At 37.2% G+C, this 12,134-nt stretch overlaps 1 protein-coding gene across 2 annotated transcripts in view; it reads left to right on the top strand.

The window, feature by feature from the left end:
* Window positions 1–12,134, top strand: part of PJA2 (praja ring finger ubiquitin ligase 2) — a 72,699-nt gene that overhangs the window by 46,233 nt on the left and 14,332 nt on the right. For both annotated transcript variants that reach the window (XM_059888080.1, NM_001100340.1), the window contains 2 exon segments: window positions 2,355–2,540; window positions 8,520–8,631. In XM_059888080.1, the coding sequence (XP_059744063.1) occupies window positions 2,355–2,540; window positions 8,520–8,631 (298 nt within the window).

Genomic DNA, 12,134 nt, shown 5'->3' with positions numbered 1-12,134 from the left:
AGAGAAACAAATGTTTAAACAAAATATGTAGCCAAGGATTATTTATAAAGTTGAAAGAGTATTAATGACATTATCATTTAGATTCAGAATAATTTTTGTTAGTTTTCTTCTTTGAATTAAAAAAACTCATAAATTAATATTTCTCGTACTGAATAATTTTCAACCGTGTATTTGAGTTTTATGTTAGATATCTGAATTACAGCGTAACAGTCATTTTGATAGCCGTATAATAAAAAGAAATGTACTTCTTGTAGGTGTATATTGAAATAACAGACATTTCCAAGGACTATTCTAGGCTTAATCTCTAAATTATTTGACTTTTAAAATATTTATTTTTCAAGGGTTTATTATTATATTTGCAACACAGAGAGAGAACCTATTAAGTGTCAAGCACATGTTACAGGGAGTAAGGCTCTAACGTGTGCACTGGGCTCAGTTGCTCAGGCGTGTCCGACTCTGTGACCCCATGGACAGAAGTCCACCAGGCTCCCCTGTCCATTGGATTCCCCAGGCAGAAACACTGCAGTGGGTTGCCATGCCCTCCTCCAGGGTAATGAGGAGACACAACAACGTGTTATGCCCTTGAGAAGCTGCCAGTCTAGGGGGAGGCAAGTGAGTCCCAGGAGAGTTAGAGGACACTGTGCCAGGTACTCTCAGAAAGCTGAGAAGAGAGGTCTGCTGTGCAGGGATTTTTAGTTTGATCTGTACTTTAAAACTGTTTGAGGCTTAATTTTACTGAAACTAAATTATGCACAAGAAAGCATGTACTGTCTTTATGTATTAGACATTAAAACTTTAACAAAATAAGCATATTTTGGTATGCTCATTTCTCTCGTTTTATTAGACTGAATCATATAAGTATGTTATTATGAAGTGTAGTTGAGGAGCAGAAATTAAACATTTATGGATTTAGGTATAGAAGGAGATAGTTTCTTTATATTTAAAATGTGTTGTTTCTTATATGTGGGCATTGTCTACATCTCTTTCATAAATGTTTTTATCCCTAAAGTTAAATTTGCACGTTACAATGAATAGAGTTCTAATTAGCTGTTCTTCAAGTTGAGATACATAAATTGTTGTACAACATTTCTCATCTTGAACCCAAACTAAAATGAAACTTTGCTACGACTATATTATTTAACCTCCTTTTGGTATACTAAAAGGTATTTTTTGTCAAATAAAATGGATAAGAAAATTCTAACAGTATAATTGTCTTATTTGTAAATTTGAAAGTAGCTTTTGTTCAGTGTTTGCAGCCTTGAAATGCCGTTTTTTCTTATGTATTGTAATTATTAATTTTCCTCAGTTTGGTCTTCATGTCCAAGTTCTTTGTGTTTTGGCTTTTCCATGAGCATTGTCTTCAGTGTGTATGTTGTGAAATTTAGCAATCAGTTTATCTTTGGCTTCAAAATTTTGCATCATGTTTAGAACAACACTGAGATTTTTGTGGAAATTTCTCTTGTGGTTCTTCTAGTACTTGTGTTTTTTAGAGATATTGAAGGCAGGCATGCATTTTTATAAAATAGATCTGGAATTTATTTAAGGCTAAATAATGACATCAAAATGTAACGTCCCTCCCTCCCCCATGTGTGTTCCCAGTTGTCTCAGTGTCATTTATCAAGTGCTCTTTTCCCCTACTTTCATTTTCTTCTTTTCTTTATCTGTGTCGTTGATTTGTCTACCGCTGTTTCTGTTAGCTTATTTTCTAGTGGAAGAATGACTAATAGTAAATAAGAAAATGATAAGTAAAAGGAAGGTCTATAAGGAAAATAAGCAGAATGCTGTATCAGCAGTGGCTGGTGAGCTGCTTAAAATGAGTGGTCACGCAGGCTTCCCTTGAAGCAGCGACAGTGCCTATGGTCTGAGCAGCAGGCAGGGGAGTGGCCGTGCACATGCCTGGTGGAAAGCGCCTTTCACGTGGAGGGGGTGTCCGCAAGGCGGGCTGAGCTCCACAGCTCCAGGAGGGGAGAGAGCAGCGGGAGAGCAATGAAGGGGTCGGGGTGGCATGCCCAGAGGCGGGCTCCTGCTTTGCAGGGTTTGTAGGCCAGGCTGAGCAACGTGGCCTTACTGTAACTGAGGGGAGCTACTCAAGATTGGGACTTAATGATTCAGATTACCTAGGGTGAGTTTTTCTTTCTTCTCCTGCAAAAAGAAAATAGTGAGAGTATAGATAATATATATCAAATAAACAGATTCACATCTAAAGAAGGCAGATTTTTTAGAATCATGTAAGTACCAAGAATTTAGAATTCAAATGAAGTATCTACTTGCACTAAGAGAGCTCTTTAAAGAAAAAATTTATGATATGTTTTAAAATCATAATATTTTTTCTTCCATGAAAATGTTTGCATTAGGGAACAAACATCCTTGGAAGAGGGAGAAATTCCTTGGTTACAGTATAATGAAGTCAATGAAAGCAGCAGTGATGAAGGGAATGAGCCCGCTAATGAATTTGCACAGCCAGAAGCTTTCATGTTGGACGGTAACAATAACCTTGAGGATGACTCCAGTGTGAGTGAAGACTTGGATGTGGACTGGAGGTATGTAGCACAGTGCGTACCGTGCTCACTGTTGACTGAGTAGAATTCGTTCATGATTCTAAATTATGAAAACTGCATCTCTGATACCTAAGAAATATTTTGATTTTTCTCATCTGTCAGTCTTCCTCTCCTTCCAAGCTCATTTCAGATATTGCTTCCTACATGAACTCTAGTCATTGACCTCTTCCTTCTTTGACCGTTAACTCTACGGATGCTTACCTTGTATCCTAGTTATTTACATACTTGTTTGAGGTTTCTGACTTTTAAATTTGGTGTTAAGAAATTTTTTATGACAAATATATATTGTGTGTTCTGATCCCCTTAATATAGCACTTAATATAACCCTGTAAAAAATAAAAGTCCATGATGAATACTACTTGAATTTCGAAACCTGTGATTGAATCAGAAGAATCAAGACTGTAGTTTTCCTTCTGTATTTGCAAAATGTAGTTGTACCTTCCCAGAGATGTTGAATGGATTAAATTTACTTGATGCTGCAAAGAATAGTGAGCTTCAAATAAAAGTAACATATACATTAAATGGATTATAGAATTGTTACTGCTTGTGATAGAATGATCAGAATTTATCTATTTTGGTTTATAAACTTAGACTTTTTTTTCAAGTGTGCACAGCCCTCTGGAATAATGACTGAGATGTAGAGAGAATGTTCCAGCTACTCTGTTTTTGTTACTTTTTCTGGAAAAAATTATGGCTTGATACTACCCTTATTTTCTTCTCTGCACAGATATATTTTTAAGAATTTGTCTTATTTTTCCAGTTAAAATTCCATTACAGAAAATTTAGAAAAATAAGGTAAGGAAAGCTCATTCAGACCCCTGGTGATATGTTTTTAAGGCCTCCTTTGTGCCTTCAGTCTCTCTTTCTGAATGTTTTTCTTTGTACTTCTCTAAATTGTTCCAGACACGAAGCAGTGTCTCCATGATTCTCCTCGCTGACCCTTTTCTCCCTCCCTAGGGGAAGAGTCAGAGCAGACCTCAGTGACCTGTTACAGGAGCAGAAGTGGGGTTTCCTCACAGCCACACAGTTAGTTTGAAATTCATCCTACAGGCTCTCTTCTGAGACCTGTTTTCTGTCTTCCCGAGCAGAATGGAATCAATGGCCTCACCTGGTCCTCGTCTTGACCTTGAGCACCCCCTTTGCTTCTCCCCTCCTTCAGGTCTGCCCACTCCCCTCTTACTGAGCTTGCTCACCCTGACTTTTTTCCTGATGACATTATGCACAGTCATTTCTGACAGTGCTCAGCAGGATTGTCTATTCAGCATCATCTGAGCATGTTGGGAGACACTTATGGTTTCATGTGAGAAATACTGTATAAATGCTCCATCCTACAGAAGCATGAAAATTTACTTGATTATTTCCTTATTGAAATAGTGCAGTAAATTTTTCACCAATAAAACTTGATCTGTACATCAGATTGTTTCTTTAGGACAGATTAATAAGAGATGGTATTACTAACATGATATTTTTTAAGATCTTGATATATATATTTCTAAATAACCTTCAAAAAAGGTTTCCCATAAAAATTTGAAGAGATGATTGAGGTCTTTATTGAAAGCTTCTAATTCATTGACGACTGTTCTGGATATGGCTATTGTATTAAGAGGATATGGCTGTGGTATTAAGAGGATATGGCTGTTGTATGAAGCTTGTGAAGACATTACTGATTGCTCCCAAGTTGTGAAGCTTCAAAGTAGTTTGTTTTTTTCTAATATGGAAACCAATTTGCTACTGCTGCTGCTAAGTCGATTCAGTCGTGTCCGACTCTGTGTGACTCCATAGACGGCAGCCCACCGGGCTCCCCCGTCCCTGGGATTCTCCAGGCAAGAACACTGGAGTGGGTTGCCATTTCCTTCTCCAGTGCATGAAGGTGAAAAGTGAAAGTGAAGTCGCTCAGTCGTTCCCGACTCTTAGCGACCCCATGGACTGCAGCCTACCAGGCTCCTCTGTCCATGGATTTTCCAGCAAGAGTACTGGAGTGGGGTACCATTGCCTTCTCCAGGAAACCAATTTAGCCTTGATTTTTAAGACAAAATTTTTGAAGTTACTGCTTTTAATTTTGTCTAAATATGGCAACACCTCATTATTTGCTTTGGTGGTATTCTGTTCGATTTATGTTGTAGTAGCTAAATGTTGATAAGGTAAAAATATGGTTTGATTTTCACATTAAAATAGCATGTCATTTTGGCATCTTAAACGAATGGCCATGGTGAACAGCAGCAATTCTTATGTAACTCCAAAATTTAACGTTTGTTTTTTTTTTTTCTTTTCAGTTTTGCCTCTGCATAGAAAAAAAAATTAAAGTCTTTGGTTTTTTATTATAGCTTAAAGGAAAATGGAAAAAATCCTCTATCAAAAGTTGCTTGCTTGTTTGTTAATGTTCATTAAGTCACAGAAATGCTATAGGATAACCAGAGACTCTTTCATGGATTTGTGTGGTAGGAGTTGATGTGCAAAAAACATAGATTTTAGATTTAGACACATCCCAAATGTACCATTTATTCTTTGATAACAGTTTAAGCTTTCTCTTGGTTAGAAATTGGGTTACCATTATTATTTTTTAATAATTATCAACCTAATAAGAAATTGGGATGATAATTAACCTAATTAGATTGTGAGAAATTAATTCTTTATGGCTATGGTTTAAGAGTAGAATTTTTAAAACTCTTGAAATTATTTCAGACTTACAGAAAAACGGCAGACAGTAGTACAGAAAATTCCCATATACCTTTCACTAAGATTCTGTAAATATTAACATTTACCACGTTCATGTTGCCATTCTTTCCTTTATTTATATTTTTTTCTGACGCATTTAGTAAGTTGTAAACATGATTGCCTCTTTACTTATGAATCACCTAGAATGAATTTCATTAAAACGGGAAGATTTTCTTATACAGTAACATTATAAAAATCAGAAAATCAACACTAATACAAGTACTATTCTAATCTACAGACCTGTTCAAATATCTATAATTGTCCCACTAATGCCATTAGAGAAATTTTTTCTGATGCAATCTAAGATATATTACTTAACATGTTTTCTTTAATTTCTTTTAATCTGAAACATTTCCTCAGTCTTAGTTTTTTATGAATTTGGTATTTTTAAAAGTACAGGCAGCTTATTTTGTAGAATGACTTGTCGGGAGCCACGTTAGGCATTACTGACAAAATGGAGGCACCCAACCCCCTCTCCTCATCCCACAGGCACAGTTCTGGGATGAAGGAGTTAGGTTTTGTGAGTCTGACTTGTTCTTTCCTTTCTTCGGTTAAGTTGGCTGGAAAGAATGTTAAGGTGCTTATTGTTCTTGAGAGAAGCATGAGAAAGCACAAAGCCTTCTGCAGTTGTGCCCAGAAAATAATCTATAAAGTAACCATTGACATTTGTTCAAGGATCTTTACAAAGAATGTTCCAGGATGAGCACGTAGGCTGCAGCTTGAGGCCGTGGGAAGGATTGTTATCTGAGACCTGTTTGTGAGGGGAGTGTTTATGGCAAAGAAAGTTTGCTGAGTTTAGGGTTTAAGAATAATTAAGAATAGTTAGAAGCCTTTTTAGGAGATAGTGAGCTTAGGATACTAGGGGCAAGCAGGATTTAGAAAGATAAGAAATAAACTGAGGGATGTGGTATGCAGCCCAGACATAAGCATGAGTTACAATGTAATCACAAGTAAACATCATTCTGAGAATCCCTGAAGCAGGAACTCTGTTTGAAGGGCAACAATGAAATAATAAATCTGGGTGAGGTGGAACTGAAAGTGTCAAACCTCTGACCTAATGCTTTTGTCAAAGTATAAAAGAAGACCTGATGCTTGAAATAAACATGTAGCCCCATACCTCAAGTCAGAGGCTACATCATTCTTCACCAATGCTGCTCATCCCTTCAAGGCTGATTCCCTGACTGCTGGAGCTGGACTCCGGCAATGACTCTTAGGTTCATTTTGTCTGATGACATAGTTAGGTGTGAGTTGCACGGCGTTAGCAGGCAGACCATAGGAGCAGGGTTCTGTTCTCAGTGCGTGTCAGAAGGCACATGGTGTCGAATCGTCCCGTGATGGCCTTCATCCTGATCACTTGGTGAAGGTTCTCTCTCAGAGTTCATCACCATTTTTACCTTTATAGTTAAATGAGCATTGAGTGGGAAGACAACCTGTTTCCTCCCAAACTACTTGTTTTAATGTCCCTGGTGCTTCTTATCTGAGACAGTTGTTACCATGGTGTTTACCAAGTAAACAATACTGGAATTTTTAATGTTCACTGATCGTTCTTCAGTTACCAGATTACAAGCAAATTATGCTCTGAGTGTCTAGATTTGTTTAGCTTAGACAAGAAAAGAATTATTAGGGGATAATTAATTCTTATCATTTGAAAGAGGAAAGGGGACATAGTTTGTGTTGCTTCAGCAGGCAGAACTAGAGCACTTAATTCATATATTTCAAACTTCTAATGAGGGTTCTCCTATACCACATGCACCTGCTTAGAAAGCAGTGTGTTTCCTGCATGGAGGAAGTGGTTCTGCTGTTTCTTGAATGCCTAATCTGGTGCCATCTCTGCACAGCACCTGTGTGCATTTACTCATCTAATTTGTTTTATAGATAAACAGTAACAACCCAATAAAAATTTCATATTGTTTAACAATAATTCAGTTGAATGTGACATTAAATTCCTGTCTGACTCCAAGATTCTTCCTCTCTGCCCTATATCTCACTGATAGATGAAGGAGTTAATAGTGCAAAGAAGGTTGGATTCAGTAATCTAAGTTTTAATTCTAATTCTAAAATCTGTGATTGTATGAAAATGCCCATTCCTTTTGTACCGTATGATGTCTGGTGATTTCTAGATACTGCCAAGTTTTAATACATTCTTCATAGAAATACTTAAGATATTTGATATAGATTTGTCATTTTAATGGAGGCACATCATAACTATTCTGAGCTAGCATAAGTCACTGGGTGTTACTCACTGTGATAGTCAGTTTCTGATAAGAATGTGGAGGTCAACAGAAGCTTGTCTTTAACTAGACAAAATAAGCCCAGTTTTAGAGATGTTGAATTCAAGGTGGTAGGAGTTCATTGAGGTAAAGTGCCCCACAGAAAACTAAAAATATAGGTCAAGAACTCAAGAGAGAGTTTGGAATTAGGTAGAGGCTTAGGAATTATCTGCAGAAAGGATAATCGAAGGGATGGAATTCCAGCGGAACAAGATTTAGAAAGATGACTGAGGATATCTTATGTTTTCTGAATCTTGAAGTATTTAGTATTTCTAAGAACTAGAGGAAAGGGAGGAATCTGTGTATATATAAAGATGGAGGGGAAAAGATGAGAACCAGATTAAGACATAACATTTTCTTCAAGTGGCTTACAACCTTCAGAGTAATAGAAGTGAGCAGTTAAGAGCTCAGATCTTTTTCAAACTGAATGATAAGGGAGAAACCCTAGTCCTTAGAAAAATAGAAGGGAAATTAATGAGAAAAACTTGAGAAAATAAAGGATTCTTATGCCAGAGTGATTAAGCAGTACAAGGTAAGAGAAGAAAAAGAGGTTTTGACCAGTGATGGAATTAAAATAGATGGAGTAATTCTTATCATGTTCTCACCAAAATTCAAATTGGAAACCAAAATAAAGGGGAAAGACATGGGAAAGAATTAGTAGATAAAAAGTATTACCTTTATCCCAGCCATACACGGTTCCCAGAACTAGAACTAGAAACAGCAGAGAATTTTCTTACAAACTTTGTGCAGTGAGTGTGGCAGCCTGTTAGGGATGGGAATGGTATCTTAACTCCTTACACCCAGCATTTAATTTCCTGTTGGGTTCTTCTCGCCCCTCACCCCGTAAGGTTATATTAAAATACTGTAAGGTTTTCTGCTTGTGTGTTTATTGGCTTGTCAGTATGCTGATGTATAATTATGTCTTCACCATTAAGATTTCCCAAATCACGCTTGTACTTTTTTTTTTTTTCCCCAGCTTGTTTGATGGCTTCGCAGATGGACTCGGAGTTGCTGAAGCTATTTCTTACGTGGATCCTCAGTTCCTTACTTACATGGCACTGGAAGAGCGCTTAGCCCAGGCTATGGAGGTATTTTAGTGCTCTGGTACCCATACATGGTACATGGTGGGTGGGATGCACAGTGATAAAAATTAAAGATTTTACTAAACTGCTTTCAAGAAAAGGTGAATAATTTTCTTGCCAATATAATAACAATTACTGAGTAGTGGTTCAGTGTGTGTATATAAATTATACTTGACATCCTGCCCATTTGCCTGAAATTACAGTATTTTCCAATATCTACTGCAGAATATAGTATTTGTTTTGTTTACATTTAGGAAATACACTTCTTCTATTGAATTATACAGGTCTGTGAATCTGAATATTTTTTATACACATACACACAAGTATATTTGTTAAATGAAATTAAAGATATCTAAAGATACATTTCAAATTACTTCCCTTTTTTGGTTTGTATGGCTTCTGAATCTATCTGGCTGCTTAATGCAGTTGGAAAATTCACTCCCCTCGTCCCCACACGCGTGCACAGGCTCACACACATGCACACTGTGTGCCTCTTTGTCTTGCCTTCTTTGCCTTGTTTGACCAAAACACAAAACAGCTCTTCAAAATCGTATTTGCCTGTGGTTGAAAGCCCAAGCTTTTTCACGTTTGGGAACTTGCATTGCACCAGTGAATGTCGTTGTTAAGAAGTCTTTTAAACACTGTCTCCATGGTGATTTCCAGTGGAGGAATGGTAATTACACGAATGAGTCAAAAAGAGGACTTTCAGGAACACTGTTATGGTATCTTATCTTGAAACCCCATGAGACTAGATTTGAAAAGTAGGAAATAGAGACAGACCTGTTCACCTGCACACGACACACACACGCATGTGCACACACAGGTTCCCTCTGCTTTGGCGTCACTGAGGTGTGTGTTGTCATCCACGGAGATATCGCTCTTAGTTACTCTTTATAGTGTATGTTTTTCTCAAAGTGATTATGGGAGAAATACTGTGCATCGTGGTGCTCATTTTGAAATGTATAGAAATGCCCCATCACTGTGTTGGTAGTGTACTAGTGAACTAATACACTGTTGTAGGTCAGTTATACATTGAAAACAAACAAACTCAGGAAAAGAGATGAGGTTTGTGGTTACTAGAGGCTAGGGGTTGTGGGGAAGCAGGAATTGGATGAAGGCAGTCAGAAGCATAAACTCCCAGTTACACAATAAATGTGGAGAAGGCAATGGCACCCCACTCCAGTACTCTTGCCTGGAAAATCCCTTGGATGGAGAAGCCTGGTGGGCTGCAGTCCATGGGGTCGCTAAGAGTCGGACACGACTGAGCGACATCACTTTCACTTTTCACCTTCATGCATTGGAGAAGGAAATGGCAACCCACTCCAGTGTTCTTGCCTGGAGAATCCCAGGGATGGGGGAGCCTGGTGGGCTGCCGTCTCTGGGGTCGCACAGAGTTGGACACGACTGAAGCGACTTAGCAGCAGCAGCAACACACAATAAATGACTACTGGAGATGTGATGTACAACATGATAAATGTAGTTAACACTGCTTATACTGACATTATATGTGAAAATTGTTAAGAGGGTAAATCTTAAGATTTCTCATCACAAGGAAATAATTTTTTTCTGTTTCTTTAATTTTTCATCTATTGAGATGATGGGTGTTGACTAGACTTGTTGAGATAATGGTTTCATAATGTTATCTCTGTCAAATCATCATGCTATATACATCAGATTTACATGGTACTGTATATCAATTATATTGCAGTAAAACTGGAAGAGGGGGAAATACTATATACTAGAAGAAAAGTTAGAACATCATGAGACAGAATTATATATTCTTAGGACTTTTCCCAGGTTATATAACTTGCCTTGCCAAATTCTGACACGGAAATACTGGCACAGCATGATAACCTGCATCAGAAATAGAATACGTAAAGATTAAAGATTACTAACTTCGTTGAGTTAAACAAATTTTAAGTGACCACATGGAATATATCAGTATTGGAGTCTGGTTTTGCAGTGCTTAAATAGTTCTTTCCCATTATGCTAGTGGTTTATGATCTCATACAATGTGGTAATATCTTTAGAAAGAAGTTTTGAAAATTAAAAACTTAATTATTTGTTATTAATGAGAAATGTGACATTTGGCATCTTGAAAGAAGAGCCAGAGAGGCTTGTCACTAGGGTCATGCTGGGTAAAGGCAGTAGCTGCGCAGCAAAGACATGAGGCGGGAAAGAGCATCGCACACCCAGGGAGCTTAGACTCTCTCACTGCCGCCCTCTGCTTTCAGGGAAGCCCCGTGGCTGCACACTCTCAGTCGTTCTTACCCATCCGTCCTCCTGGTTCATTCAGATCAACGGCGTTAAGTGTCTCCCTTCTCCCCACAGCATAACCGCTTCTTCAGATCGAGTGCTCAGCTTTGTTTTATTTGGAGTTGACTGAGACATGTTTCACTCCTAGAGAACCAGCACACTTCCTTCTTCCTGTCAGTCTCGAGAAATCTCTACTTTCCTAGGTCTAGCGTGCACTTACTTAATCATTTTGAAAAATGAACTGATATAATGTATAATGGAGGATTTTTCCTTTTAAGTTTAACATTAACATTTTGTAAATAAGTGAAAAACAAGTATGAATAACAAGCAAACTGAGTGCTTTGCTTTTGTTTTTGTTGCTTAGCAACCCTGTCTCTTTTTGGCAGTGGTTGTTTTCATTTCTGTTATTTTTCCAATACTAGACTGACCTTTCTTTTTGCGTAGTAGCTATTGGTTAATACATTGGCAATAAACATTTGCCTCGTATCTTTCTCAGATTTGAGTGAGAAATAGAGCAAAATACTTAAAATTTTTAACTGTTTGAAACAGTGGTATTAAAACTTTTTACTTAGTCTCCCCAAAATTTAAGCATTCCTTTGTACATCTTGACATTGACATCTAAAGACTTTTAGCTAAAACCTAAGTAATATTATTTAACCTATTATACCAGTTTGCAGTAAAAATATCTTCAGGAATTTAAATATAAAAAAAAAACTGATGTAGATTGAGTTAAAGTTGTTGTGGTAGCTATTGATCAAGAACAAACTTACATACAAATTTTATATATAATTACTTAAACATAAAGTAAACTTTCATTAGAAATGCATCTCTTAATGACATGGAGGCTTTTTTTTCCTTTCTGATTGAGTGAATTTATTTATAGAGTGAGACGTAAGTCAGTATGAATTTTATTTCAGCTTTTCATCTTTATGAATGAAGGTTGAGAAACCTTATTCAGATAAATCAATTGGTAGGGATGGAAGGAGTTTATCATAGCATTGTCACTGAATTCTTCTAAGGTATTTGCCAAAATCCCCAAAACTTGTTGAGAGCCTCCTTCAGTTTTTTTTTTTTGAAAGTGGAAAATTGGAAGTCCTCCACAAAGGTTTGTTATTCAGTTATTATAGTTTAGTTTGACCCCAGTATTTCAGATTGCCCCTCTGAATGGGAAAGAAGTATGCTTTTATTTATAAAGTGGAAAAAAAGGTGAGTATAAAAAAGGAATGTAGAGTAGGAGAGCCAGCATGATACTG

The sequence above is a fragment of the Bos taurus genome, chromosome 7 (genome assembly GCF_002263795.3).
Source record: "Bos taurus isolate L1 Dominette 01449 registration number 42190680 breed Hereford chromosome 7, ARS-UCD2.0, whole genome shotgun sequence".
Taxonomy (NCBI): domain Eukaryota; kingdom Metazoa; phylum Chordata; class Mammalia; order Artiodactyla; family Bovidae; genus Bos; species Bos taurus.
This window is presented reverse-complemented; position numbering and strand designations above follow the sequence as displayed.